The sequence below is a fragment of the Podarcis filfolensis genome, assembly GCF_964270895.1.
Source record: "Podarcis filfolensis genome assembly, chromosome: 3".
Lineage (NCBI taxonomy): Eukaryota > Metazoa > Chordata > Lepidosauria > Squamata > Lacertidae > Podarcis > Podarcis filfolensis.
In genome coordinates this window covers 118,744,302-118,770,839 of record NC_139606.1, presented here as the reverse complement: position 1 = coordinate 118,770,839, position 26,538 = coordinate 118,744,302, and the positions used below count along the sequence as shown (strand labels likewise).

The 26,538-nt window shown below is 46.7% G+C and overlaps 1 protein-coding gene across 1 annotated transcript in view; it reads right to left on the bottom strand.

The window, feature by feature from the left end:
* LOC310758605 (uncharacterized protein) overlaps nt 1-22,374 on the bottom strand; it is a 64,960-nt gene extending 42,586 nt beyond the window's left edge. The window contains exon 1 of the mRNA XM_083605343.1: nt 22,260-22,374. Within this exon, the coding sequence (XP_083461469.1) occupies nt 22,260-22,339 (80 nt within the window). The 5' untranslated portion in view covers nt 22,340-22,374. The remainder of the gene's footprint in view (nt 1-22,259) is intronic.
* Nucleotides 22,375-26,538: the final 4,164 nt, after the last annotated feature.

The following is a 26,538-nucleotide window of genomic DNA, read 5'->3' as shown; positions in this document are numbered from 1 at the left end:
GCTTTGTGGAAGCAAATTGAAATGCATTCGCCTTCCAGAGGAATTTGTGTGCAAAAAGTGCATTTTCTTCAAGCAGCCGCAGGTATTCAGCCGTGAGGCAAGGCCAGTATTTGCCTCTTGCAAGAGATGCAGTGAGTGACAGGCCTTCTGCTAGGAGCAGGGTCAGTACCGTATTTTTCGCTCTATAGGGCGCACCTGACCATAGGGCGCACCTAGTTTCCAGAGGGGGAAATCAAGGGGGGAAATATGATTCCCCCCCCCAGCTCTGGGAGCAGCGGACAGGCTGCACGCAGCCTATGCGCTTCTCCCAGACCTTCTCCCTGCTATTATGGGAGGTGGGGGAATTCCCCCATCTCCCGCAAAAGCCCACAGGAGCCGCGCATCCTTTAAAGAGCGTGCAGCTCCTGCGGGCTTTTCGACCGAGCTCGTGGAGTTGGCAGTGGGGGGAAGCGCTGCTTTCCCCCACCGCCAGCCTCAAAGACCAGACTCTCCTGGCTTCAGCAAAAGCAATGCGAAGCCTCCGGAGCGCAGGCTTCGGAGGCTTCGCGTTGCTATCGCTGAAGCCAAGGAGCCTGCATTCGCCCCATAGGACGCACACACATTTCCCCTTCATTTTTGGAGGGGGAAAAGTGTGTCCTATAGAGCGAAAAATACGGTAAATAATAATAATAAAACTGAAGGGGCAGTCTTGTCTCATACCTACTTGCTCCAATGCCTTCCTTGGCGTTCTGTATAAATCCTCTCTGCCGACAGATCATAGAATCGTAGAACGGCAGAGTTGGAAGGGAACCCAAGGATCATCTAGTCCAACCCCCTGCAAGGCAAGAAGTTGCCACCTTTTTCTGATAGGGCGTCTGTGCTGGAACAGTGGGACCTCGATTCTCGAGTATCTCAGAAGCCGAACGATTCAGAACCCAAAAACCACAGCTAATTCTCCCCTGGTCTCCTCGCTGGCCCAAATAGGACTAATTTAGCCAGCTAGTCCTGGTGATCATCTAATGTTTATTGGGTGGATTTCCCCCCTAAATTGATTTTTGAATTCTGAATATATTGTTATTCATGTTTTATAGTGTATTTTATGCTTTTTTTTGTTGCATCAATTAAATTTGTTGTTAGCCGCCCTGAGCCCAGTTTCCTGAACCAGGTAGGGCGGGGTATAAATAAAAAAATATTTATTTTTTATTTAGAAACCTGGAACCGAATGCTTCCGTTTTTGAGCACGCCTTGGAAGTTGAACGGCTTCCAAGGCGCGTTTCTCTATTTTCTCCTTTGAAATTGACGACCACCCATTGCGCCTCGGTTGCTGAATGTTTCGGAAGACAAACGGTCTTCCGGAGAGGATTACCGTATTTTTCGCTCTATAAGACACACCAGACCATAAGACGCACCTAGTTTTTGGAGGAGGAAAATGAGAGAAAAAATATTCTGAATCCCAGAAGCCAGAACAGCAAGAGGGATTGCTGCGCAGTGAAAGCAGCAATCCCTCTTGCTGTTCTGGCTTCTGGGATAGCTGCGTAGCCTGCATTCGCTCCATAAGACGCACACACATTTCCCCTTACTTTTTAGGAGGAGAAAAGTGAGTCTTATAGAGCAAAAAATACGGTACATTCGACAACCGAGGTCCCACTGCCACAGCTTTTCACAGCACCAAAGTTTGGCCAAGAAAGCTTCCCTCTTCACCTTTCTGCAAAGGCAGGTAATTGAGATTTCTGCAATTGCTAATGGCAGGCCTACTTACCTGCCCCTGGCTATGTACACCACCCCTGGAGGAAATGCAGAATAAAATATGATTAATAATGCCTGGTTTCCCAAAACTCAGACTTTAAATTCAACAGATTAATGATTTGACGAATTAGTCGAATGCCAGGCAATTGATTGAGCTTTGATGTGATGGCAGTTCAGATCTCACTTTAACCAGCTTCAAAGCCATTGCACAATAATAATAAAAAAAATTATTTATACCCCGCCCTCCCCAGACAAGACCGGGCTCAGGGCGGCTAACACCAGGTAAAAACAATTGATTAAAATACAACTTTAAAACAAGATTTAGTACAACATTAAAATGCAGCCTCATTTCAGTAGGAACTCAAATCAAAAACTTTTGGGGGGATGAAAACGTCAAATCTTCACCAAGGCCAACTATCCAGACTGGTCCTACGTGGGCCAGAAAAAAGCCAGGGAAGTCCCCAAATGGAGGTTCCAACACAGAAGGAGAAAGGAAAAAGGAATGAGGGGAAGGGGATCAAGTTGATTCCAAGCCAAAGGCCAGGCGGAACAACACTGTTTTACAGGCCCTGCGGAAAGAAATCAGATCCCGCAGGACCCTGGTCTAACAAGACAGAGCGTTCCACCAGGCCAGGGCCACCACTGAGAAGGCCCTGGCCCTGGTTGAGGCTAATCTTACTTCCTAAACGCCCGGGACCTCTAGAGTGTTGTTATTTATGGACCTTAAGGTCCTCTGTGGGGTGTATCGGGAGAGGCGGTCCCATAGGTACGAGGGTTCTAGGCCGGAAAGGGCTTTAAAGGTCAAGGAAGCACTTATTTGCACAGTGATGTTGAGAGCATGTTACTCCAGGTACCCATTTGCACTTCTGCTACGCTTGCAGGTAGGGTTGCAATTAGGTGCTTAGCTACAGCCAAGCAAAGAGTAAGCATTTTCACGTCTGCTTCGCAACGTGGCACGAGGGGGTGAGAACTGCCGTGTGCATGTAAGCCGATTTCTCAGAGGAATGCGCAACTGCCACACCCATGAAACTGTCAGGCCAAGTCAGACCGGAATGAGGAATCCCCAGGTGGGGGTGAGAAAGAAACTCCTGCCAGGGAGACAGGGGAGGGAGCTCCTGCCCCTTTCATTGATTTTTATCTGTTTCATAAAATTTATATACCACTTAAAAAAAAACACCCCTGTAAAAATCAATTAAAACATTCAAGCAATTAAAACCAGCTATAAATAAATTTAAAAAACAGATCAGCATTCTAGCTATGTGGTTCAGCTTGTTTAAGCAAAAATGTTTTCAGCCGAAAAGAATCCAGTGAAGGCGTCTGCCTAATGTCAAGTGGCAGGGAGTTCCAAAGTCACCACGCTAAACGATCAATTTCTGACAGATGCAGAATGCAAATGGTTTAGGAAGCCAAGCATTTGACTGGAGCCAATAGGCCTCAATATATCACAGTGACTTGATATTATTATTATTATTATTATTATTATTATTATTATTATTATTATTTCTATACTGCCCTATACCCGAAGGTCTCAGCTTGCTGTTAGAGTCCAAGCACAATCCAAGGCCCTTGTTTTGACCTATAAAAGCCTAAATGGCCTGAAACCAGAGTCCCCCCTCCCTCCCCAATATTTTTTTCCTCTACATCAGGCTAGGCATAAGAAGAACTGGGGCTTCTTGGCAGAATGGTGATTTGCAGGAGTTTGTCAAGGGTTTGTGATTCCCAGTTATTTAGCAATAGCAACTGCAGATATCTCCCCACCCCAGCTCTAAATGATATCGCTGAAATGGTGATGACTTTCTTCTTCTTCTTTGGCAACCCTTCGTAGCCGAGTAAGATTGTCTTCCATAAACATGGTCTTAACAGTGAGTCCATAAGTGACTGTGGAGGCCAATTCTGGATCCACACGTCCTTCCACAGTGGGGACATTGGTTCCTGGGCAGGAGTTGATCACGGTGTGGATTTGCCAAGCGTGCCTTCCTCTTAGCACGTTTCTCCCTTGCGTCCTGAGTTCGAGTGTCTTCAAAGCCCATGACACCTTTGGTAAAGGCTGTTGTCCAACTGGAGTGCTCACAGGCCAGTGTTTCCCAGTTGTCAGTGTTTATACTACATTCTTTAAGATTTGCCTTGTCTTTAAATCTCTTTTGTTGACCACCAGCATTGCGCTTTCCATTTTTAAGTTCGGAATAGAGTAGTTGCTTTGGAAGATGATCGTCAGGCATCCGCACAACATGACCAGTCCAACGAAGTTGATGTTGACGATTACAGGGGTGGGGGCTACACAGATTTGTGTGACTTCTGCTCAGTTCTGGCGCTAAAAACAACTTCCTTATTATATTTTGTTCATTTTAAGGCTATGCCTGCTTCATCCAACTCCACATTAGTCGAACTTGGAGTTGTCGTCTACTATATATTTTGGAAAGTTGTTTTTGCAGGTGTCCATTCTCTTGCGATATCATTGCCAAGCTGGGCTTGAGGGTTCCTGAGGTTTTCTGTTGATGTTGGGACACCGGCCGCCATTTTGAATCAAGATGGCAGTCCAAAAATGTGACCGTGGCGTCCTTTCAGCTGATTTTTGGAGTGAATGGTCCAAACTGCACTGATTTCAAATTTGACACGAGGGATCCCAAGGTGAGGGCAGCAGCTTCTGTCAACGTTAGGACACCGGCCACCATTTTGAATCACGATGGGAGCTCGAAGAATGGAAATGTTCAGTGTTGAAATCCCTTCGCCAACGAGATGGTGCTTAACGCTCTTCTAAACCTTTAGCCTAACAGCCCCCTGCAAGCGAAAAACAGACTAATAATTTCATTGTCACCTCATTAGAGCTCTGTAATTAAAGGCACATTAAACTTCTTCTTTTTTTTAAGTCAGACATCGCCACAGGATGAAATATGTACCCACAATACCCCAAGCTAAATCATTTAGGTCTGTAGTCAAGGGCAGTAAATTACTGTACAATAGTTAATTAAATAGCAAGTGAGAGAGAGACCTTCAGATTTTCAGAGACCATAGCAAGTCTTGGCCATTTATTTAATTCTCTAACTACATCGCATTTCGTTTCATTTTGAAACATTAAAGCAGAAGCCAGAAGTTAATTTCTTCAGAGAAATCTGCTCCAGAGGTTCAAAATCTACATAGAAGTCGTGGCTCCAAGTTTTCCTCTCAGTCTGAGTAAGGATGGGTGAATCTGACAATTTCATTTCTTCACTTTTCCAGCCTTAAATTCAGCTGTTCGTATTTCTACATCAGGCCTTTTTTTAATGTCCTCAGAAAACCCACCAGCATCCTAGTGTGAATTCCTCCTACGATGTACAATTTCATATGCAGTTTTGCCTAACACATACATTTTTACCCCAGTGTTATGTATGCTATTTCCACCAATATGTGCATTTTCCCCCTCACACGCTTTACCCCAGTATATGCATTTTTATATATTTTACTTGTCTGGAGAACCACACTGCAAGATTCAGACAAGTGTGAATTTTGAAGGTAAGCTGTGCTTTGTTTTGCATATTGTTTTGCAAAGTACAAATTGGGTAGGTTAGCCATTTAATGGGAACTAAAGGCAATTCGCCCCCCGCCCCCATCCCAGTCTATGAACTATACAGGAGACAGACAAACTTCAAACAGCCTATTTTGGGGGGAACATTGCATCAAGAGTGCGTCCTACTGCTTCTCACTAACCAAAGGTGACCTGTTTGTTCAGCATCCATCCTGATTCGCTTGCAAAAAGCTTGGATTATATCCAGTATTTTCTGAGCATTTGTTCTTATTTGTTTATGGAGAGGTTATATGAAAATAAGCATTAACCCTGATTTGCAACTAAGTCTCCCGGCTAATCGTTCATTCCACACTTCTCAGTGCAATTTCCCCATTACCTTTCCAAACTGCAACGAGTCTGATTCTTTTTTTCTTGTGGATTTGTTGCACTAGGGCAACAGTATCTTGTTCTTTTCGTAAACCGCCTTAAGGTTTTCTACACTCAAGCGGTATTTAAATTCTATTCAATAAAATTATCAAATAAGAGTGCTTTAATCCACTTCGACTGCACAAATCTCAAGTTCCAGGGTGTACTCAGATTCCTCCTGTAAAATACTGTCAGCTTACAAACGCCATCTCCAAGTCCTCGAAAGATTCCATCAATGGTGTCTCCAAAAAATTTTACACATCACTAGGGAAGACAGATGAACTAATACCAGTGTACTGGATGAAGCAAAGATCACCAGTGTCGAAGCAATGATTCTTCAACTTCGTTGGACTGGTCATGTTGTGCGGATGCCTGATGATCGTCTTCCAAAGCAACTACTCTATTTCAAACTTAAAAATGGAAAGTGTAATGCTGGTGGTCAACAAAAGACGTTCAAAGACTCTCTCAAGGCAAATCTAAAAAAAAGTAGCATAAACGCCAACAATTGGGAAACACTGGCCTGTGAGCGCTCCAGTTGGAGAACAGCCTTTCCCAAAGGTGTTGTAGGTTTTGAAGACACTCGAACTCAGGACACAAGGGAGAAGCATGCTAAGAGAAAGGCACACTTGGCAAACCTTCACCATAATCAACTCCCACCCGGAAACCTATGTCCCCACTGTGGAAGGACGTGTGGATCCAGAATTGGCCTCCACAGTCACTTACGGACTCATTGTTAATACCGTGTTTGTGGAAGACAATCTTACTCGGTTATGAGTAGTCACCAAAGAGGAAGAAGACCCTAAGAGATGTGGGTGACCACGAACATTTTCCGTAACTGTTTTCTTTTTCACTGGTCAGGAATGTTCCAAATGAGACTTTTCAAATCTGTAGCAGTAAGTCATAATAGGAAGGAAGGAGAAGAATTATGACCGAAACTAGAAGAAGAAGTTGATACATTATCCCTTTGGGAGTTACAAAACTATGGAGGCATCTCATAATTAAACCACATTCTTGTTGGGAGCCTTCGTGGAATTGTTAAAAATCCAGTCATCATTCCCCCAACATCCAGATAAGGAGGAGAATAAAGGAACAAGATAAATGGGAAACGGTAAGGAGGAAATGACCTGGGAGCGGGGATGTTTTTCTGTGTTTGTCAGCTGGGCCAGGAATTACAAGATTGCAAGGTTACCACAACTGCTCTTTGGGGGTAGTTGTGTTGCAGTTAAAGCACTGCATTGCAGGTTTAAATTTATGCAAGGTTTTCGTTTGTGAGCTTGTCCCTCAATATGCCTATTCTTAGCAACACCATTCCATAGCCTGGTGCCTTCTGGACCGGGTTTTTGGAAAGCAGATTTTTCCAGCAGCACCAATTCCCTGTCAGACACCCCACGCTAAAGAAAAGAGAGAGGAAACTGAACATGAAGCATACTTCTACGTGCCACCCCAATCTCTGAGCAGTCTCTGTCAGGATAGTGGCCGGTCCTGATTCCCCGGTGACTCACCTTCCTGTCTCGCCCAAAGGTGAGCACTCCTCCTGCGAGTACTCAGGTCTCTCCTTCTCTCAGACCTGAGTCTCTGCAGCTAGGGAGACGTCGGTGGGTTTCCTGCTTAGCAGGGGGTTGGACTCGATGGCCCTTGTGGTCTCTTCCAACTCTATGATTCTATGATTCTATGATTCTACTAGACCCAGAGGCCGCCTCAGCCTCCCCTGACCCAACCGGTAGTGGAGCAGCTGTAAGTGATGGCCCAGCTGGAGGCAACAAGGTCATCCCTGCATCTGGAGCCAGGGCAGGCTCAGGCCCCTGACTCAGCCCAGCTGGTGTTTGTTGCAGGGGAACCTGTGCAGACTGGGACTCTTCAGGATCAGGCCTCAGACTTGGTTCAGATGATGCCTGCGGCAAAGGATAAGGTGCGGACTGAGTCTCCTCTGGCTCCGAGTCGAGCCCAAGTCCCAGGCCATCACACTCACTCTCGTTAGTTGTTGCAGTGACAATTCACTGTTACTTCTTTTCCTCTCCATTCAGAAAAAATGTCACAGGACAGACATTCTACAGGGCCTTCAGGTGTTCCCGCCTTCCATGACAGCTGGCCATCCAATCTTTGCTTGAAAACCTCCAAGGAAGGAGAGTCCATCACCTCCCAAGGGAAACCATTCCACTGCTCAACAGCTCTTCCTGTCAGAAAGTTCTTCCTGATATTTCGTCAGAGTCTCCTTTCTCGTAACTTGAAGCCAATGGTTCAGGTCCTACCATCAGAAGAAAACAAGCTTGCTCCATCTTCCAAGTGACAGCCCTCAAGATATCTGAAGATGGCTCTCATATATCCTCTCAGTCTCCTCTTTCATGGGCTAAACATACCCAGCTCCTTCTACTGTTCCTCATATGGCTTAGTTTCCAGACCCTTGATCATCTTGGTTGTCCTCCTCTGTACACATTTCAGCTTCTCAATGTCCTTCTTAAATTGTGGTGCCCAGAACTGGACACATGTGTTCTGACCAAGGCAGAATAGAGTGGTACTATTACTTCCCTTGATCTGGAACCTCTACTTCTTGATATTTGATGCTGTTCTTGAACTCTCTACCTACACCTTTGGCATTCTGCATCTGTAGCCTGACTTGGGCATTCAAATATCAGTGGTGCCCTGTGCGACACTAAAATCTGGCGGCCCCTTGCATCTTGCGCTCCGTTCTACAGCAGTGCTTGGACTACTGCAACGCGCTCACCGTGGGGCTACCTTTGAAGGTGACCTGGAAACTGCAATTAATCCAGAATGCGGCAGCTAGACTGGTGACTGGGAGTGGCCGCTGAGACCATATAACACCGGTCCTGAGAGATGTGCATTGGCTCCCAGTACATTTCCGAGCACAATTCAAAGTGTTGGTGCTGACCTTTAAAGCCCTAAACGGCCTCAAAGGCCCAGTAGACCTGAAGGAGCGTCTCCACCCCCATTGTCTAGCCCGGACACTGAGATCCAGCTTCGAGGGCCTTCTGGCGGTTCCCTCATTATGAGAAGTGAGGTTACAGGGAACCAGGCAGAGGGCCTTCTCGGTGGTGGCGCCCGCCCTGTGGAATGCCCTCCCTTCAGATGTGAAGGAAATAAGCAGCTATCTTATCTTTAAAAGACATCTGAAGGCAGCCCTATTTAGGGAAGTTTTTAATATTTAATGCGGTATTGTTTTTAACACTTGATTGGAAGCCGCCCAGAGTGGCTGGGGAGACTCAGCCAGATGGGCGGGGTATAAATAATAAGTTATTGTTATTGTTGTTGTTGTTATTGTGGTACCCCCTGCAGTGCGGCACCAATTATGGTCGAACCAGTCACGCTACTATAAAACCACCTCTGACATAAGGACCTTGGGTTGTGATGTTGTTGTGGTTTTTTACAGGGTGTGGAAACAGAACAATAAAGCAGCAAAATCAGGTTAGATACGTTTGAATCAACAGGTCCCTTTTATTTTCCGCATTCTGCTTTCTCCATTTGGCCCCTTCTCTTCCTGCATCTCCCTGCTGCCTTCTTCTGGGCCTGTGCAAAAAGCATCAGACAACGAATCTGGGGCAATTCGAGCACCCTTTGCCTGTGCTTGTGAAGCCACGGTGCCCTGCAAGGCTACTCTAGTGTTGGAGCCCCCCAGCGAAGGGGAAGGAACGAGCTGGACTTTTTCTTTGTCTTAGAGCTTAGGAAAGGCGTCCCATTTCCCCCCCACACATTGATGAAAGTTCTTTTTTTGCTGCAGCCAGCCCTGGTGTCTCTCTCTCTCTCTCTCTCTCTGAGAGAGGGATGGAGAGAAATGGTGACTGTTGTCTCCATAGAGCATCTGAAACAGATTTGCTCAGTTCCACTCACAGCTGAAGAGGCAAGGAAGTATTTCCAGATGTGCTAATGTGCCGCAGAGCCAAGAAACAGCGAAGGAAGAGGTGGGGGCCATTCGCCCCGTCCCAAATGCTCTTGCCTGCAACTTTCCCTGCAGAAGGGGAAAGGAGGCTCTTTCAGAAGAGCACCTACTAAATTAGACACCCTGTGCAATTAGAGACTCTGCACAATTAGATATTCCATGCAATTACTCAAGAGAGGCCATGCAAAACCATCTCCACGGTTCATTCGTACAGGATGTGCTTTAACGCTGCACACGCTATCTGACTTAGGTTGTCTCAAAGGAGCAGCCGGGGTCTTGATTCTTCCCCTCATCGCCACCTCCACCCTTTCAAAGGTTTTCTCAATTTTCCGACTATCAGTGCCCAGAGTGGAGGCGGAAATTTAAAACGATCAGCCTTCTAGCTAGATGAAAGACGCCAAATTACATTAAAAGTCTTACCAGCAATTTAAAGTATCCTGCATGGGTGGGTGGGACTTTACGTTGAAGCAGGCAACCTCTTTTAAAATAAAATTAAAAAATAAATGATAAAACTGCCTTCTTCTTTCTGCCATTTGCAGGTAAATGCTTACAAATAAAGAAAGAAAGAAAGAAATTGTCCAGTAGCACTTTAGAGACCAACTAAGTTTGTTCTGGGTATAATAATAGATAATAATAAAAAAAATTTATTTATATCCCACCCTCCCCAGCCAAAGCCGGGCTCAGAGTGGCTAACAACAATAAAAGTAACACAGCATTCTAAAATCAATTCATTCTAAAATCAATTCAGAGTCAAATTAATGGCAACCATTGGGTCAGAGTTCTGTGAGGATTACCAAAGGAGAGAGGGGGTCAGACTGTGCCTTGGCCAAAGGCCTGGTGGAACAGCTCTGTCTTGCAGACCCTGCGGAAAGATGTCAAGTCCCGCAGGGCCCTAGTCTCTTGGGACAGAGCGTTCCACCAGATCGGGGCCACAGCCAAAAAAGCCCTGGCTCTGGTTGAGGCCAGCCTAACCTCCCTGTGGCCTGGGACCTCCAAGATGTTTTTGTTTGAAGGTCCTCCGTGGGACATACCAGGAGAGGCGGTCCCGTAGGTACAAGGGTCCCAGGCCATATAGGGCTTTAAAGGTTAAAACCAGAACCTTAAACCTGATCCTATACATGCACACAAAAGGTTATACCCAGAACAAACTTAGTTGATCTCTAAGGTGCTACTGGACAATTATTATTTTTTCCGACTGCATCAGACCAGCGTGGCTACCTACCTGAATCAACAATTCCTAGTTTAATTGTGACTCAGAACAAATAGGGGGTGGCGAACGAAGGGTCTGTATTGACAGGCGAAAGGCATGTTCATATCTCAGCTCATTCAGCTGAGATGTGATCCTGCAAATCAGGCAAAAGCAAACCACAGAATAGGATTTCCCAGAGATCCCCAAAAGACTGAAATTCCTTCTTCTCCAGGACCTCAGGAAATTGTAGCTCTGTGGAAGGAAAGAGGGTCTCCTAAAAACTTTCAGCACCCGTTAACAAGCTACGACTCCTAGAATTATAAGAAGCAAAAAGGTCTCCCATCACATCTTCAGTTTTGGACCAGGCAGCAGGAGCCAGGAGGAGGACACATCTTGTACTTGCAGATGCAAGCATCATTTGAGTTTGTGTATGTGACGCGGGTGGCGCTGTGGTCTAAACCACAAAGCCTAGGACTTGCCGATCAGAAGGTTGGCGGTTCAAATCCCCACGATAGGGTGAGCTCCCATTGTTCAGTCCCAGCTCCTGCCCACCTAGCAGTTCGGAAGCACGTCAAAGTGCAAGTAGATAAATAGGTACCACTCCGGCGGGAAGGTAAACGGCGTTTCCGTGCGCTGCTCTGGTTCGCCAGAAGCGGCTTAGTCATGCTGGCCACATGACCCGGAAGCTGTACGCTGGCTCCCTCGGCCAATAAAGTGAGATGAGCGCCGCAACCCCAGAGTCGGCCACAACTGGACCTAATGGTCAGGAGTCCTTTTACCTTTACCTATGTGTCCTGTTGTCATGAAAACCAACACAGGGTAACAGCCAAAACGTTAGATTTGAACTGCTGGGCCTGAATCTGAACCTGTACTCAGCCAGATCCCTCTCTGTGTGGCCAAAAACAGTCGTCTCTCTAATCGCCATTTTTTAAAACTGTCATAACCTGAGAACTTAAGAAGAGGCAAAGTGCTGGATCCAACCAAAGGCCCATCTACTCCAGCAATCTGTTCTCGCAGTTGCCGACCAGATGCCTGTGAGAAGCTCGTAGGTCATGTGACATTGCTGGCACATTTGACGGAGTTGGCCGGTGAACATTTTAACAGCAAACACGCAAGGAAATTACACATCTGGACATCTTTGGCTTCTCCTGACCACGTCTTTCCCCTGTCCATCCTCCCCCGCCCCAAATTTGAAATCTAGTTCCAGAAGGAATGCATTTCTGTGTGTTTTTCCACGTTCAGAATTCTCCAAGGAGGAGCTAGAAGTGCAGTTAATAATGAGCATAATAATTAATGATAAACTCTGCAAGCGCTGGCAGCAGACAAAGTTAATGACACCCAAGCATTGCCAAACTAGAGACTCTCGTGAGATCCCAAAAGCAAAACTCGTCCAGTGCTGCTCATGAAAATATTTTGACTGTAACCACAATACTCTTGGCATCCTTCTGGTGTTATTTATTCCTTCTCAGATAATCAGGATTTACAGTAGTTGCAAACAGTGGCATGAGTGATCTTAGAAAGGGTTTTTATTGTGAACTGTAACACAAGGGCTCAGCACTGTTTTTAAAAAATGAATTGATTCAGCTTACCCTACCAGTGAACGTGACACTTTATAGGATAATTTACACAGCTTATCCTGCTCCTACATTTTATTGGTTTATCTCCTGTTTGACTAGCCTAGCCACCTGGCACTTTTTAGCAAAAGGTGGATATAAATGTTTCCTATAAATAAATTAAAGTGAGGTCCCCACTGTTGGGAGTGAAGCAAAGCTTGCAATAACCCACCAGAACCAGAGGGGGCGATAGTCAGAAAACCACTGAGTTGTTGGAAAATCCTTCCAGACTTTACTTCCTTCCTGCTTCATCTAAAAGTTCAGTCATTATGAGCTAGCCTGCGCTGGGGCCAACTTATTGGCTCCATCTTGGGCACATGTAGAACCTGCCCTTAGAATGGCTTTGTTTGCCATGTGTAATAAACCTTAAGTTTTCTTTATCCTTCCAACCAGCAATCTTGCCAGGCTATTTCTACCTGAACACAGTTGACCTATATTTACCAAGTGCCAACACTTGGTCCATGCAGCTTACAGTCTAAAAGTTAAGGCAATATACTTTTGGGGGGGCCACTAGGTGGCGCATCGGAAGATGGCTGACAATAACATCTCTCCGACCCACACGAGGTAATTTGGAGGCTATGATGGGGTAATTAGCCTCCTTAACCCCCCCAGGATTGTGGGGGGGGACGGCCCTTGCCTGCTGTGCCCTATACCACCCCCGAATTTGTGGGGGTGGGGGCACTAGGCACAAAGCCCTCCTGTGGGATTCCGGCACTCCTGGACGCTGTCCCTGATTCGCGCCGCTAGAATGCAGCAGTCTGATTGGTCCTAGAACAATAGGATCCAGAATGCAGCAGTCTGATTGGTCCGCAGGAGCCACCCAATCCAACTCCAGGTGGAAGTGAATCCACAACCTGATTGGCCTACAGGAGAATCCCGGAATTAGCCAATCACGTGGGGCCTATTGTGTAAATAATGTATATAAAACAGACATCTCAGGGGAAATTCTATTCCTCACTACTATGAGCTGAATAAAGAGCATGAAATCCGAGTATATTTCAACTGGGAAACACTGGTCTGCAAATGCTCTAATTGGAGAACAGCCTTTACCAAAGGTGCCATGGGCTTTGAAGATGCTCAAACTCAGGACGCAAGGGAGAAACGTGCTAAGAGGAAGGCACACTTGGCAAACCCTCGCCGTGACCAACGCCCACCCGGAAACCTATGTCCCCGCTGTGGAAAGACGAGTGGGTCCAGAATTGGCCCCCACAGTCACTTACGGACTCACTGTTAAGACCGTGTTCATGGAAGACAATCTTATTCAGCTACAAGTGATCGCCAAAGAAAAAGAAGAATTATGTAATCTTTTTCATGTTGAAAGCCACCTGGAGCATGGTTTTAACTATGGAAAAGCAGCATACAAATAAATTGATGCATGTTCAGGCCATTACTTGCGAGGACAGCAGACGCCTGCCAGCCACGTGAGTGCAGTTTTGCATTCTGTGGCAGAAGGAAGTTCAGGAATCAAGAAACAAGATGAGCTGGGTTCTGCCTGCTTCCTTTGGGCCAGAGCTTTCAGGATATATGAGGAGTGTATGCCACAAGCCTGGAACAAGCCCTATGAAGTTGGCAAACACGACTGCAGGTTTATACGAGGTTTATTCAGCTGGCAAGGCATGATCCCTTGCAAGCGGTGGCGTTGGGAGTTCTTGTTTGTCTTGAACAAATCAGTATACCTTATCTGTCGCTGTTGGGCTGCAAAGGAGGTCAGAGTTTGCACAAGTGGCGTGACTGAGAGTGTTCAGTTAACCGCTTAACCACAGAAGGCAGCTCGCCTATTTATAGGCAGGCCCCAAAAATAAATCCCAACGTCACGTGGGTTCTGCAGTTTCGTTTGTTTAGCCAGTCAAAGCATTTCTACCTCCGCTCCTCAGCTGGAACGGCTTACAGAGTGGCTTACCGAGAAAACATAATTCCTGCCTTTAAGCTTAAGATCTAAACAGACACAGCACAAAAAGAAAAAAGCGATGGGCAGGGAGGAGGAAAGCAAGCAAACTCAGGCACCCAGTTCTTAATGTTACAAGATTCTTATAATGGTCAGTTAACAAGCTGCTCAATTTTTTTATTTTTTGAAAAAACAGGTGTTGGCGGCCTCTAAGAAAAAACAGTTACCCCCAACTTTCCTGGGTTATAACCGGTATTTACTCCCACTTCCTGGGAGTGTCAGAAATACAGTCAAAAATTGCTGTCCTTACAGGGTGGGGCTTTGAGTTTGGAGGGCCTGCCTGGAATCTGCTGATAGGATAATTTATCTGTTAGCAGCTGCCCGAGTGTTGGCACACACCAAAAAAAAAATGTACATATTCATGAAAATAATAAACAAAAACACATTCTATCAAGGGAAGTTGCTTGGAAAAATGTGACTCAATCTACGGCAAAGCTACAGACCTAAAAGGCAGTGGTTAACAAATTTTTCATGCAGACATTAAAAAAATTTTTTTTAAAAAAATCTTAATCTGATGAAGAAATGTGGAGAACTGAACTTAAGACTGGAAAAATGAGAAACAGAGAAATTGAAATTGACAGATTCACCCACCCCTAATTTTGGCACAGTTTAGGGTTGCCATATATCCAGAATTTACCAGACGTATCCGGAATACTGAAGTCTGGGCGAACAACTTCTATCTGGATTTTCACTGTTTGAAATACGGCAACCGTCGTTTATATACATATATGTTGCAAGGCAGTATCTCAGTGCTACACAAATCATGTTCAGATTTCGGCTGCTTATTTCCACTTGATCCAAGGACCATAGCTGCGGCTCCCTCTAGAGGCGGCATAGGGGATGTCTCTACAAGGCTCCCAGAGAATGTCCTTTGAAGGACGGGCCTCCCACCCCAATTTCTTGGGGTCCCAGAAAAAGTGAGCAGCAGCAAACAGTGAAAATAGGGAGGGAACTTTGTCATGGTGAAAATGCACCAGATGGAAAAGGGAGGTAGTTGTTCTGGGGTTGCTGTTTTTTTTGCTAGAGGCAGAAATAGGCATTGCACACCGGTTTGTGTGACCCCACTGTTGGTTTAACAAATTGATTTAATGTATTCTTAAGTTTTTAACTTGGTACGTTGAATTTGTTTCTCTTTTTTGCACACTGCCATTATGTTTGCAAGTGTTGGGTGGTTTATGCATGCTTCAAATAAAATGAAGAATCGTATGGAAGGAGTATGGAAGGGGTAGTGATGTATGGAAGTGAGAGCTGGACCATAAAGAAGGCTGATCGCCAAAGAATCGATGCTTTTGAATTCTGGTGCTGGAGGAGACTCTTGAGAGTCCCATGGACTGCAAGAAGATCAAACCTCTCCATTCTGAAGGAAATCAGCCCTGAGTGCTCACTGGAAGGACAGATCCTGAAGCTGAGGCTCCAATACTTTGGCCACCTCATGAGAAGAGAAGACTCCCTGGAAAAGACCCTGATGCTGGGAAGGATGGAGGGCGCAAGGAGAAGGGGACGACAGAGGACGAGATGGTGGGACAGTGTTCTCGAAGCTACCAGCATGAGTTTGACCCAACTGCGGGAAGCAGTGGAAGACAGGAGTGCCTGGCGTGCTCTGGTCCAGGGGGCCACGAAGAGGCGGACACGACTAAATGACTAAACAACAACAAATGGAAGAAGTTGGGGATGTTAAGCCCAGAAAAAAAGGAGACTGAAGGGAGATAGGAGAGTCATCTTCAAATATCTTAAGGGCTGTCACATGGAGGATGGAACAAGTTTGTTTTCTCCTGCTCTGGAGGGCAGGATTCGAACCCATGGCTTCAAGTTCCAAGAAAGGAGATTCAGACTAAACATCAGGAAGAACTTTCTGATGGTAAGGGCTGTTTGACAGTGGAATGGACTCCTTCGGAACGTAGATGTCTCGCCTTCACTGGAGACTTTTAAGCACAGGTTGGGTGGCCACCTGCCATAGATGATTTAGCTGAGATTCCTGCATTCCAGGGGGTTGGACTAGATGACCCTCAGGGACCCCTCCCACCTCTACAATTCTGAGATTCCTATTGAGCTCATCAGTTAAAGTAAAAGCAAGAGACCCAGCTAACCCCTCCTTTGTTTTGAAGTGCAGGCCTAGGGTCCCTCAGCTTCATTTTGAGCAGATATTGGCCTCCCCATCTTGCTTGCCTGTCTCCAACCCCACAGCTTTTTCTCCTGACGCATTCCCCCCCCCCTTGGCTGTGCTGCCCCTGCCTCCTTCCGCAGCATGGGTTTCATTTCATCATCGATGCATCGCACCGTTTGCTCTTCATTTCACCTGTGGATTTTGTTATGTACTGAGTTGAATAGGATCCAATAATAATAATAATAATAATTTATTATTTGTACCCCGCCCATCTAGTTGGGTTTCCCCAGCCACTCTGGGCAGCTTCCATAGAAACCAAAAATACACTAAAATATCACAGATTAAAAACTTCCCTGAACAGGGCTGCCTTAAGATGTCTTCTGAATGTCAGGTAGTTATTTATCGCTTTGACATCTGATGGGAGGGCGTTCCACAGGGCGGGTGCCACTACCAAGAAGGCCCTCTGCCTGGTTCCCTGTAGCTTTGCTTCTCGCAATGAGGGAACCGCCAGAAGGCCCTCGGCGCTGGACCTCAGCGTCCGGGCAGAACGATGGGGGTGGAGACGCTCCTTCAGGTATACTGGACCGAGGCCATTTAGGGCTTTAAAGGTCAGCACCAACACTTTGAATTGTGCTCGGAAACGTACTGGGAGCCAATGTAGGTCTTTCAAGACCGGTGTTATGTGGTCTCGGCGGCCGCCCCCAGTCACCAGTCTAGCTGCCGCATTCAAAATGCAGCAGTCTGATTGGTCCTAGAACAATAGGATCCAGAATGCAGCAGTCTGATTGGTCCGCAGGAGCCACCCAATCCAACTCCAGGTGGAAGTGAATCCGCAACCTGATTGGCCTACAGGAGAATCCCGGAATTAGCCAATCACGTGCAGCCCATTGTGTAAATAATGTATATAAAGCAGATACTTTGGGTAAACTTCCATTCCTTCTCATCACTATGTGCTGAATAAAGAGCATGAAATCCACTCTCGGCTCCGAGTATATTTCAGATTTCAACTTACATAATGCACAAAGCAATAGGGGAAGATGAAAGAATGAGCCGCCCCAGTTTCATATTCTTTCGCTGCTGCCTACGGTGTCTCCTTGCACCGTGAATCGCTGCAAAGCCCATTCATCGCAGCCAGAAGTTTCCGAGGCAGAAGAAAGGGGTTTGGAGGAGTAGCAGGTGCAGAAGGCAGCCTTGCCAGAGGATTCTTCTGCACGAGCCCCAGAGAGAAGGGGGGGGTGGATGTGGGAGAAAGTGACGTGAGTGGGATTTAATGGCTGGAGAGAGTCGTTCCAGCACAGCTCAGCGAGAAACTATGCACGACCAGGGAGGCTTTTGGAGAGATGAAACCAGATAGGGAAAGGGCTGGTCGGTGGCTTTGGGGTTATGAACTCAGGAGCTGTGAAATACTAGCTCAGCTAAAGACCCGAGGCCCAAAAAAACAAGGATGAGCCTGGCTGAGATACCAGAAAGCCAACTTTCCCCAAACGGATGCCTTCTATTGCGTTTTGGACTACAACTCCCATCAGTGCCAGCCAGCGTGTCCAAGCTCCCATTAGCCCCAGGATCATATATGGCTGTCCTGGATGGGGCTGATGGGAGTTGTAGTCCAAAACATGGAGGACACCAAATTGTGGGACTCTGCCATGAAGCAGAGTGCATTTCTAGGGTGCCAAAGATCCAGGAGGCAACACGATGGAAACTCTCAGAAATCAGCCTATGGACTATATTTTTTGCACTGCAAATACAGCAATTTTTTTTAATCATCCATTTAAAACATTATAAATATTAGCCAGTATAATAACAATTTATTATTTATACCTCGCCCATCTGGCTGGGTTTCCCCAGCCACTCTGGGCAGCTTCAAACAAAATATTAAAATACAATAGTCTGATACAAAATACAAAGCTTCCCTAAACAGGGCTGCCTTCAGATATCTTCTAAAAGTCTGTTACAGTGGTACCTCGGGTTACAGACGCTTCAGGTTACAGACACTTCAGGTTACAGACTCCGCTAACCCAGAAATAGTACCTCGGGTTAAGAACTTTGCTTCAGGATGAGAACAGAAATTGTGCGGCAGCGGCGCAGAGGCAGCGGGAGGCCCCATTAGTTAATGTGGTGCTTCAGGTTAAGAACAGTTGCAGGTTAAGAATGGACCTCCGGAACGAATTAAGTTCTTAACCCGAGGTACCACTGTAGTTGTTTTTCTCTTTGACATCTGGTGGGAGGGCGTTCCACAGGGCGGGTGCCACCACCGAGAAGGCCCTCTGCCTGGTTCCCTGTAACTTGGCTTCTTGCAGTGAGGGAACCGCCAGAAGGCCCTCGGCGCTGGACCTCAGTGTCCGGGCAGAACGATGGGGGTGGAGACGCTCCTTCAGGTATACTGGACCAGGGCCATTTAGGGCTTTAAAGGTCAGCACCAACACTTTGAATTGTGCTCGGAAACGTACTGGGAGCCAATGTAGGTCTTTCAGGACCAGTGTCATATGGTCTCGGCGGCCGCTCCCAGTCACCAGTCTAGCTGCTGCATTCTGGATTAGTTGTAGTTTCCGGTTCACCTTTAAAGGTAGCCCCACGTAGAGCGCATTGCAATAGTCCAAGCGGGAGATAACCAAAACATGCACTACTCTGGCAATGCAGTCTGCAGGCAGATAGGGTCTCAGCCTGCGTACCAGGTGGAGCTGGGAGATGGCTGCCCTGGACACAGAATTGACCTGTGTCTCCATGGACAGCGGTGAGTCCAAAATGACCCCAGGCTGCACACCTGGTCCTTCAGGGGCACAGTTACCCCATTCAGGACCAGGGAGTCCCCCACACCCACCCGCCTCCTGTCCCCCCAAAACAGTACTTCTGTCTTGTCAGGATTCAACCTCAATCTGATAGCCGCCATCCATCCTCCAACCGCCTCCAGACACTCACACAGGACATTCACCGCCTTTACTGGTTCTGATCTGAAAGATCAGTACTGGGAGCCATTGTAGGTCTTTCAGGACCAGTGTCATATGGTCTCGGCGGCCGCTCCCAGTCACCAGTCTGGCTGCCGCATTCTGGACTAGTTGTAGTTTCTGGGTCACCTTCAAAGGTAGCCCCACATGGAGCGAATTGCAGTCCAAGCGGGAGATAACCGGAGCATGCACCACTCTGGGCAACATTTGGCAGGTGACGGTAGGTGCTAATAAATACTTTCTCTTCCCACTTCCATCACTTCATCTTAGAGTTGCCACCCACATTGTTTTGTTTTCTTCACCCTGCTGCTGCCTCTCCCGGCAGGACCCTCTTTGTTTTCTGTTTGTGGTTCTGTTTTTTAAGGACAGGATTGTGTCCCTCTCTCAGCTATGCCCGATGCATAGTGCAGCTGGCCAATCAGAAGTCATTTTACTGATGGACTGTCAGAATGGTCAGGGATGCAGAAGTCCCTTGTCTCTGCCGTCCTGAGAAGGGTTCCAAGCACCATAAATTTATTTATTTAACTTACGGATCCCATAAAGAATCCCGAAGCAGTTTGACCATTAAAAAGACACCAGCAGTAAACATATATATCTAAAAACTATTTCAAGTCCAACACAGACACCAACTGGGATTTTTAAAATCACTTAAAAGCCTTGTTGGAAAATGAAGGTCATCAACCGGCACAAAAAAATAACTGTTTGACATATAGTGTGAGGACCCTTCCTTGACATTTTTTTCTGATTCCACTGTTCAAAGCAGAGGACCTGTCGATTTCAGCTTCTCATTTTTCCATTCATAAGTTCAGTTCCCCACATTTCTGCGCTGGCTTGCCATTTTATTTTATTTTTAAGAAAATCCTCACGAAAATTTGTCAGCATTTCAGTGTGCAAATTTCTCCTGCTAAACCCACCTTTGCCTAATACCGTGCATTTTTTCTCCAGGGTTTTTTCACACAACACATTCATTTTGGTGCATTCTTTCCCCTAACGTACACATTTTTTTCACACACACACCGTATCGTTTGCAGAACTGCACTGGAAAATTCAGAGAACTGCAGATTTTGAAGGATGGCTGGTTCTGCCTGTGCGTTGCTTCAAGAAAGCGCAACTTATGTAAAGGTAAAGGTAAAGGGACCCCTGACCATTAGGTCCAGTCGCGGCCGACTCTGGGGTTGCGGCGCTCATCTCGCTTTACTGGCCAAGGGAGCCGGCATACAGCTTCCGGGTCATGTGGCCAGCATGACTAAGCCGCTTCTGGCGAACCAGAGCAGCGCATGGAAACGCCGTTTACCTTCCCGCCAGAGCGGTACCTATTTATCTACTTGCACTTGAAGTGCTTTTGAACTGCTAGGTTGGCAGGAGCTGGGACTGAGCAGCGGGAGCTCACCCCTTTGCAGGGATTCGAACCGCCAACCTTCTGATCGGCAAGTCCTAGGCTCTGTGGTTTAACCTGCACTGTAGATTCACATTAAAAAGTACTCTGAACTGAAGCCCTTCTTCCAACCCTCCTCCTTTTTTTAAAACATATTTTTATTAAAGATTTCATGGTTTACAAAAATATGTGCAATGTCTTCCCCCCCCCCCCCCAGTTACATTTTCTACATTTCCCTCCTTAAAGTCTTTCCATGGGATCATGATGGGTGCATTAACTTGTTTCTAACCCAGTTTACGAATTAACATTTTAACTTCTGCAAAGTCCTGAGATTTACTAGCGGCTGTTTTGGAGCAGGGCTGAGTTGCAGAGGCGAGCCTTCTGCACGCTGCGGTCAAAACAAGCTGGCTCGCATTCAAATGTATCTCCAGGTAGAGGGCAAGAAAAGGGGGGCAGGAGGAGGGGGAGAGAGAGAAAGAGAAGAGGTGTCGTGTTATTGAAACCGCTTCCAAAAGTTAAGACTCCTGCCCTTCAGGTACATGGCGTTTCACAGGATCTGTAGGCAAGGAGGTGTTTTTAATTTCTCTCAAAGTGTTATCTTGGATACCTTCCAGAGCCTAATCAATCACCAATGTCCTAGCGCTGGGAGGGTCTAAGTATTTTAGAACAGGTTTCTCGAATGAAGGTTTTCTCAAAGGCAGAAAGGGACGAAAGGGACAGAGCGGGAACTGGCAGCCCCAGGATGTGATATAGGTCGGCGTGGGACCCAAGACATGGAGTGTGTTTCAAATGCTGTTCCTTTCGCTTGCTATTGAACCTTGCCAATAGGTAAGTTAGGGGAGTTTTTAATATTTGATGTTTTATCGTGTTTTTCATATTCTGTTGGGATCCGCCCAGAGTGGCTGGGGAAACCCAGCCAGATAGGTGGGGTATAAATAACAACTTATTATTATTATTATTATTATTATTATTATTATTATTATTATTATTTAAAGAACCCCTGGGTGGTTAAGTTCAGTCAAAGGCGACTATGGGGTTGCGGCACTCATCTCGCTTGTCCACAGAAAGCTTTCCAGGTCATGTGGCCAGCATGACTAAACAGCTTCTGGCGAACCAGAGCAGCACACGGAAACGCTGTTTACCTTCCCGCCGGAGCGGTACCTATTTATCTACTTGCACTGGCATGCTCTCGAACTGCTAGGTTGGCAGGAGCAGGGACTGAGCAACGGGAGCTCACCCCGTCGCGGGGATTTGAACCACCCACCTTCTGATCGGCAAGCTTGAGGCTCTGTGGTTTAACCCACAGCGCCACCCGTGTCCCTTAATGGGTAGGGTACAAGTAATAATAGTAAAAAATAATTATTATTCCATGCGTTCATCCGGGATTGTGTTTCCGTTGAGGAAATGGAGGCACAGTGGAGGCTAGTGTCTTAGAAATATGGTTTATTGTATGCATAGTTACATCTGGAGTCTTCAGCGGAGGGGGGCAGAACATCGTACCCCAAGGGTGACTCTCAATTCTCCTCTCATAGCCCCAGCAAGCTCAGGGCCAAAGCTACAGTCTTACCTTTTGGGGTCTCTTGAGGCAGCATCTTCCAGCCAGCGCCAAGATGGTTCTGCCTTTATTTCCCCCACGGAGTTCTGCATACTTCCTTTCTTGTTCCTAGAAAGCCCCTACGCTAATATTAAAACCGCAAGCATTACCGTGTGTGTCTGTGCAGAATATCTTCTCCTGCCTGCACTAGATGGGGTGTGATGTCCTTCACAGAGGTCAAAGTTTTACAGGCCTCAGTGAAAGTGATGCAAATCAGATGGCGCGCTTGCAATGTTATCAAAGATTCGCAACAGAATTTTTAACTCTCTCTCTCTCTCTCAAGACAGAAATAAGTTGCCAGCTCAGGGCAATTTACTTGAGAAAATATATTTGAAATCTCTGTACGCAGTCCATCAAGCCCAGCGTTGTCTGGGTGGCAGGCTCTGCAGATTCTTTCCTGCTCCACAAAAACCCGTGCCACCATCATGGCTTTAAGGTGCCACAAGACTCACAGAATCACAGAACTGTGGAGTTGGAAGGTACCCCAAGGGACATCTAGTCCAACCCCCTGCAATGCAGAAATCACAACTGAAGCACCCCCAAATCTCCTGGTTTTTGCTGCAAGAAAGATTCATCCAGGGATCCTTCTGGAAGTTGTTTCCTAACCCAGCTACCCGAGAAGAGAAAAAGCCCCTTGCTCAGGCACAGAACACCTGCTTTACATGCAGAAGGTCCTCTGCTGAGCTGCAGTCAGTGTAGACCAGAGTTTCCCAAACTTGGGTCCCCAGCTGTTTTTGGACTACAATTCCCATCACCCCTGACCCTGCTTGCCAGGGATGATGGGAGTTGTAGTCCAAAAACAGCAGGAGACCCAAGTTTAGGAAACCCTGTTATAGACAAGACTGAGCTAAGAAGACTGTTATGTACTGAGCTGAATAGGATTCAGAATGCAGAAGTCTGATTGGTCCTAGAACAATAGGGTCCAGAATGCAGCAGTCTGATTGGTCCTAGAACAATAGGACCAAGAATGCAGCAGTCTGATTGGTCCACAGGAGCCACCCAATCCAGCTCCAGGTGGAAGTGAATCCGCAACCTGATTGGCCTACAGGAGAATCCCAGAATTAGCCAATCACGTGGGGCCCATTGTGTAAATAATGTATATAAAGCAGACTTTCTGGGGGAACTTCCATTCCTCCTCACCACTATGAGCTGAATGAGGAGCATGAAATCCACTCTCAACTCCAAGTATATAAAGTCTTTGACTTTGTGCAAGGAGTTCCTATGAGTTGTTGTTTTTTTTTTAACCTGGGGTTCTGTAGCTGTGAATTCAGGGGGCTGGACTAGATGGCCTTTGGGATCCCTTCTTAGCCTCCGTTCTTTGATTCCTTTGTGAGATGCGCTGTCGACCAGGCAGAGCGCAAAGAGCCCGTGGGGACGTCGGAGACAACCCCCTGGAGAAGAGGAAGGAGCGGCTAGATTGCTTTTCTTCCTGCCTGGCTTGTTTCCAGTTCAGAATTAACAAAGGGAGAGAGAGGGAAAAAAATAGAGTGAGAGAGAGAGAGAAGGAGAGAGAGAGAGAGAGGGGCGCCTATTATTGGACATTTCGTGCACAACAGATGGTTCTGCCTTTGCCTTTGAATTCCAAGCAGAAATTGCTAAGACAGCAAGAAAAAAAAAATTTTTATTTATTTTTTCATTTTGCATTGTCCTTGGGCTTCCCCGCGTTTCTCCGGAGGAGAGATCAGAGCCTCCTGGGGGAAGCCAGAAGCGGGAACGCGGCAGCTACAGAGGCAAAACGGAAAGGGGGGCGCGCAGAACGGAATACGGAGGCATTTCTGAGATGCGAAGCGTTAGATTAACTTGTCATGTTTGCGCAGTTGACAGGACTGAGCGGCTGCAGCGGCAGATCAGGTGTGAGAAGGGTGCGGGGGATCTTTGGAGCAAGTCCAAACATGTGGGGAGGCTGGGAAAGAGAGAGGCGAGCGGTTTTTGGCTCCAAAAGTGAGCTGGGGCCGCAGCCGGGGAGATGATCCCGAGTGCCTGGGATAGCAAACCGGGAAGTCTTCGCTCCTGCCAGTTTTGCAAACCTTAGAACCCAGATCCTAAAGAAACCCAAACCAACCCAGAAACTGCTCACTTGGGCTGCATTTAAAATACAGTGGCACCTTGGGTTACATACGCTTCAGGTTACAAACTCTTCAGGTTACAGACTCCGCTAACCCAGAAATAGTGCTTCAGGTTAAGAACTTTGCTTCAGGATGAGAACAGAAATCGTGCTCCGGCAGCGCGGTGGCAGCAGGAGGCCCCATTAGCTCAAGTGGTGCTTCAGGTTAAGAACAGTTTCAGGTTAAGAACGGACCTCCGGAACAAATTAAGTACTTAACCCCAGGTACCACTGTACATGACTTCCTCTAAGGAATCCTGGAAACTGTAGTTTCTTGGAGCTCTGTTAGGGCAAACTAGAGTTCTCTGGATTTTTTGATGGGCGGAGCATGCTTTAAATGCATAGCGTATGTGGAGTTATGGAATCACATCCCATTAAAGGTAAAGGGACCCCTGACCATTAGGTCCAGTCGTGGCCGACTCTGGGGTTGCGGCGCTCATCTCGTTTTATTGGCCAAGGGAGCCGGCGTACAGCTTCCAAGTCATGTGGCCAGCATGACTAAGCCGCTTCTGGCAAACCAGAGCAGCGCACGGAAACGCCATTTACCTTCCCGCTGGAGCGGTACCTATTTATCTACTTGCCCCCCTGTCGCAGGGATTCGAACCACCGACCTTCTGATCGGCAAGTCCTAGGCTCTGTGGTTTAACCCACAGCGCCACACACGTCCCATTAAGCGTCCTTTATTTAGCAGAATTTTTAGAGTGCTTAACACTAATACCAGAGCAGTGTACAAGAGGAGAGGAAGAAAACACAAGCTAAACAAAATAACAATGTCATAAATACTGTATAAAACAAGGTTCACCTGGGCCCAATGCTAGCTGTGGGCAGAAACTATATGAGAAGGCCAGAGTGAAAAGGAAGGTTTTTCACATGTGCCCAAGTTTATACCCCTAAACAACTTAGGAGCATGTGAAGACCCTGAGGATCAGGCCAACAGCTCATCAAGTCGAGCAACCTGTTTTCACAATGGTCAAATGCCTCTAAGAGTTGAGAAATCTATATAGACTGCTGCTGGGCCTGGAGGTTCCATAAGGTCGTCAGAAGAAGAGACCTGTTGGATCAAGCCAGCAGCCCATCTGGTCCAGCATCCTGTTCTCACAGTGGCCAACCGGATGCCTGCGGGACACCCTAAGCAGGATTTGAACACAGACTCCTGTCCCTTCCTGCCAGCCACGGAGGTACAGCATAGCCATTGAGATTGGTAGCCATTGAGAGACTTACCTTCCATCAATTTGCCCAAACTTATTTTAAAGGCACCCAAGTGTGGGAATGTTCAGGGAGGCAGGAGAGGATATATTGTTTATTAATATCCTTCCTAACTTGTGTTGGCAAGTTCTATAAATTAGCAGGGTTTTAATATTCCCCTTTAAACGCACAGAGGGAAGCTGGTTGCAAGCTTGTTTAAGCTTCTCAATATAGACTCCTGGTAAGATCCCTTATTAATCCCTCTTAAAAGAATAAACACGCCACAATCTTATTTAAGATATATAAAAGTAGTTTACTCACAGCACCTTCAGTTCACAGATGGATTCCTGAAGGCAGACTTAGTTACAGATATATACATGTGAGTCTATCCCATATGGAGATACAGTGGGTTACATACGCTTCAGGTTACATACGCTTCAGGTTACAGACTCCACTAACCCAGAAATAGTACCTCGGGTTAAGAACTTTGCTTCAGGATCTTCAGGATGAGAACAGAAATCGTGCTCCGGCGGCAGCAGGAGGCCCCATTAGCTAAAGTGGTGCTTCAGGTTAAGAACAGACCTCCACAACGAATTAAGTTCTTAACCCGAGGTACCACTGTAGTCTCTTTGTCCTCTGTTGGCTACTGGTCCAACAACGAAGTCCAAAAGGAGAAAAGAGAGAGATGGCTGCATGCCTTGTGCTTTTGTGACCTGCACAGGTAAGGTCATGCCCACCTCTAGTCACATGCAAGAGGAAGGATCTGACTTATGTGACACATCCTTTGTCCCTTGCCCACTCACCTCCAGACTGGGCAGGCTACGAAACATCTAAGCACCACTCTCCCATTAACAATTAACTAATAACCAATTCGTTAATTGCCCAAGCACTCACTGCAGCGACGTAGGGCACCGTCCGACCAGCAGGCGCTGCCAGCACAACTAGGATTTTTCCTGCTCTCAG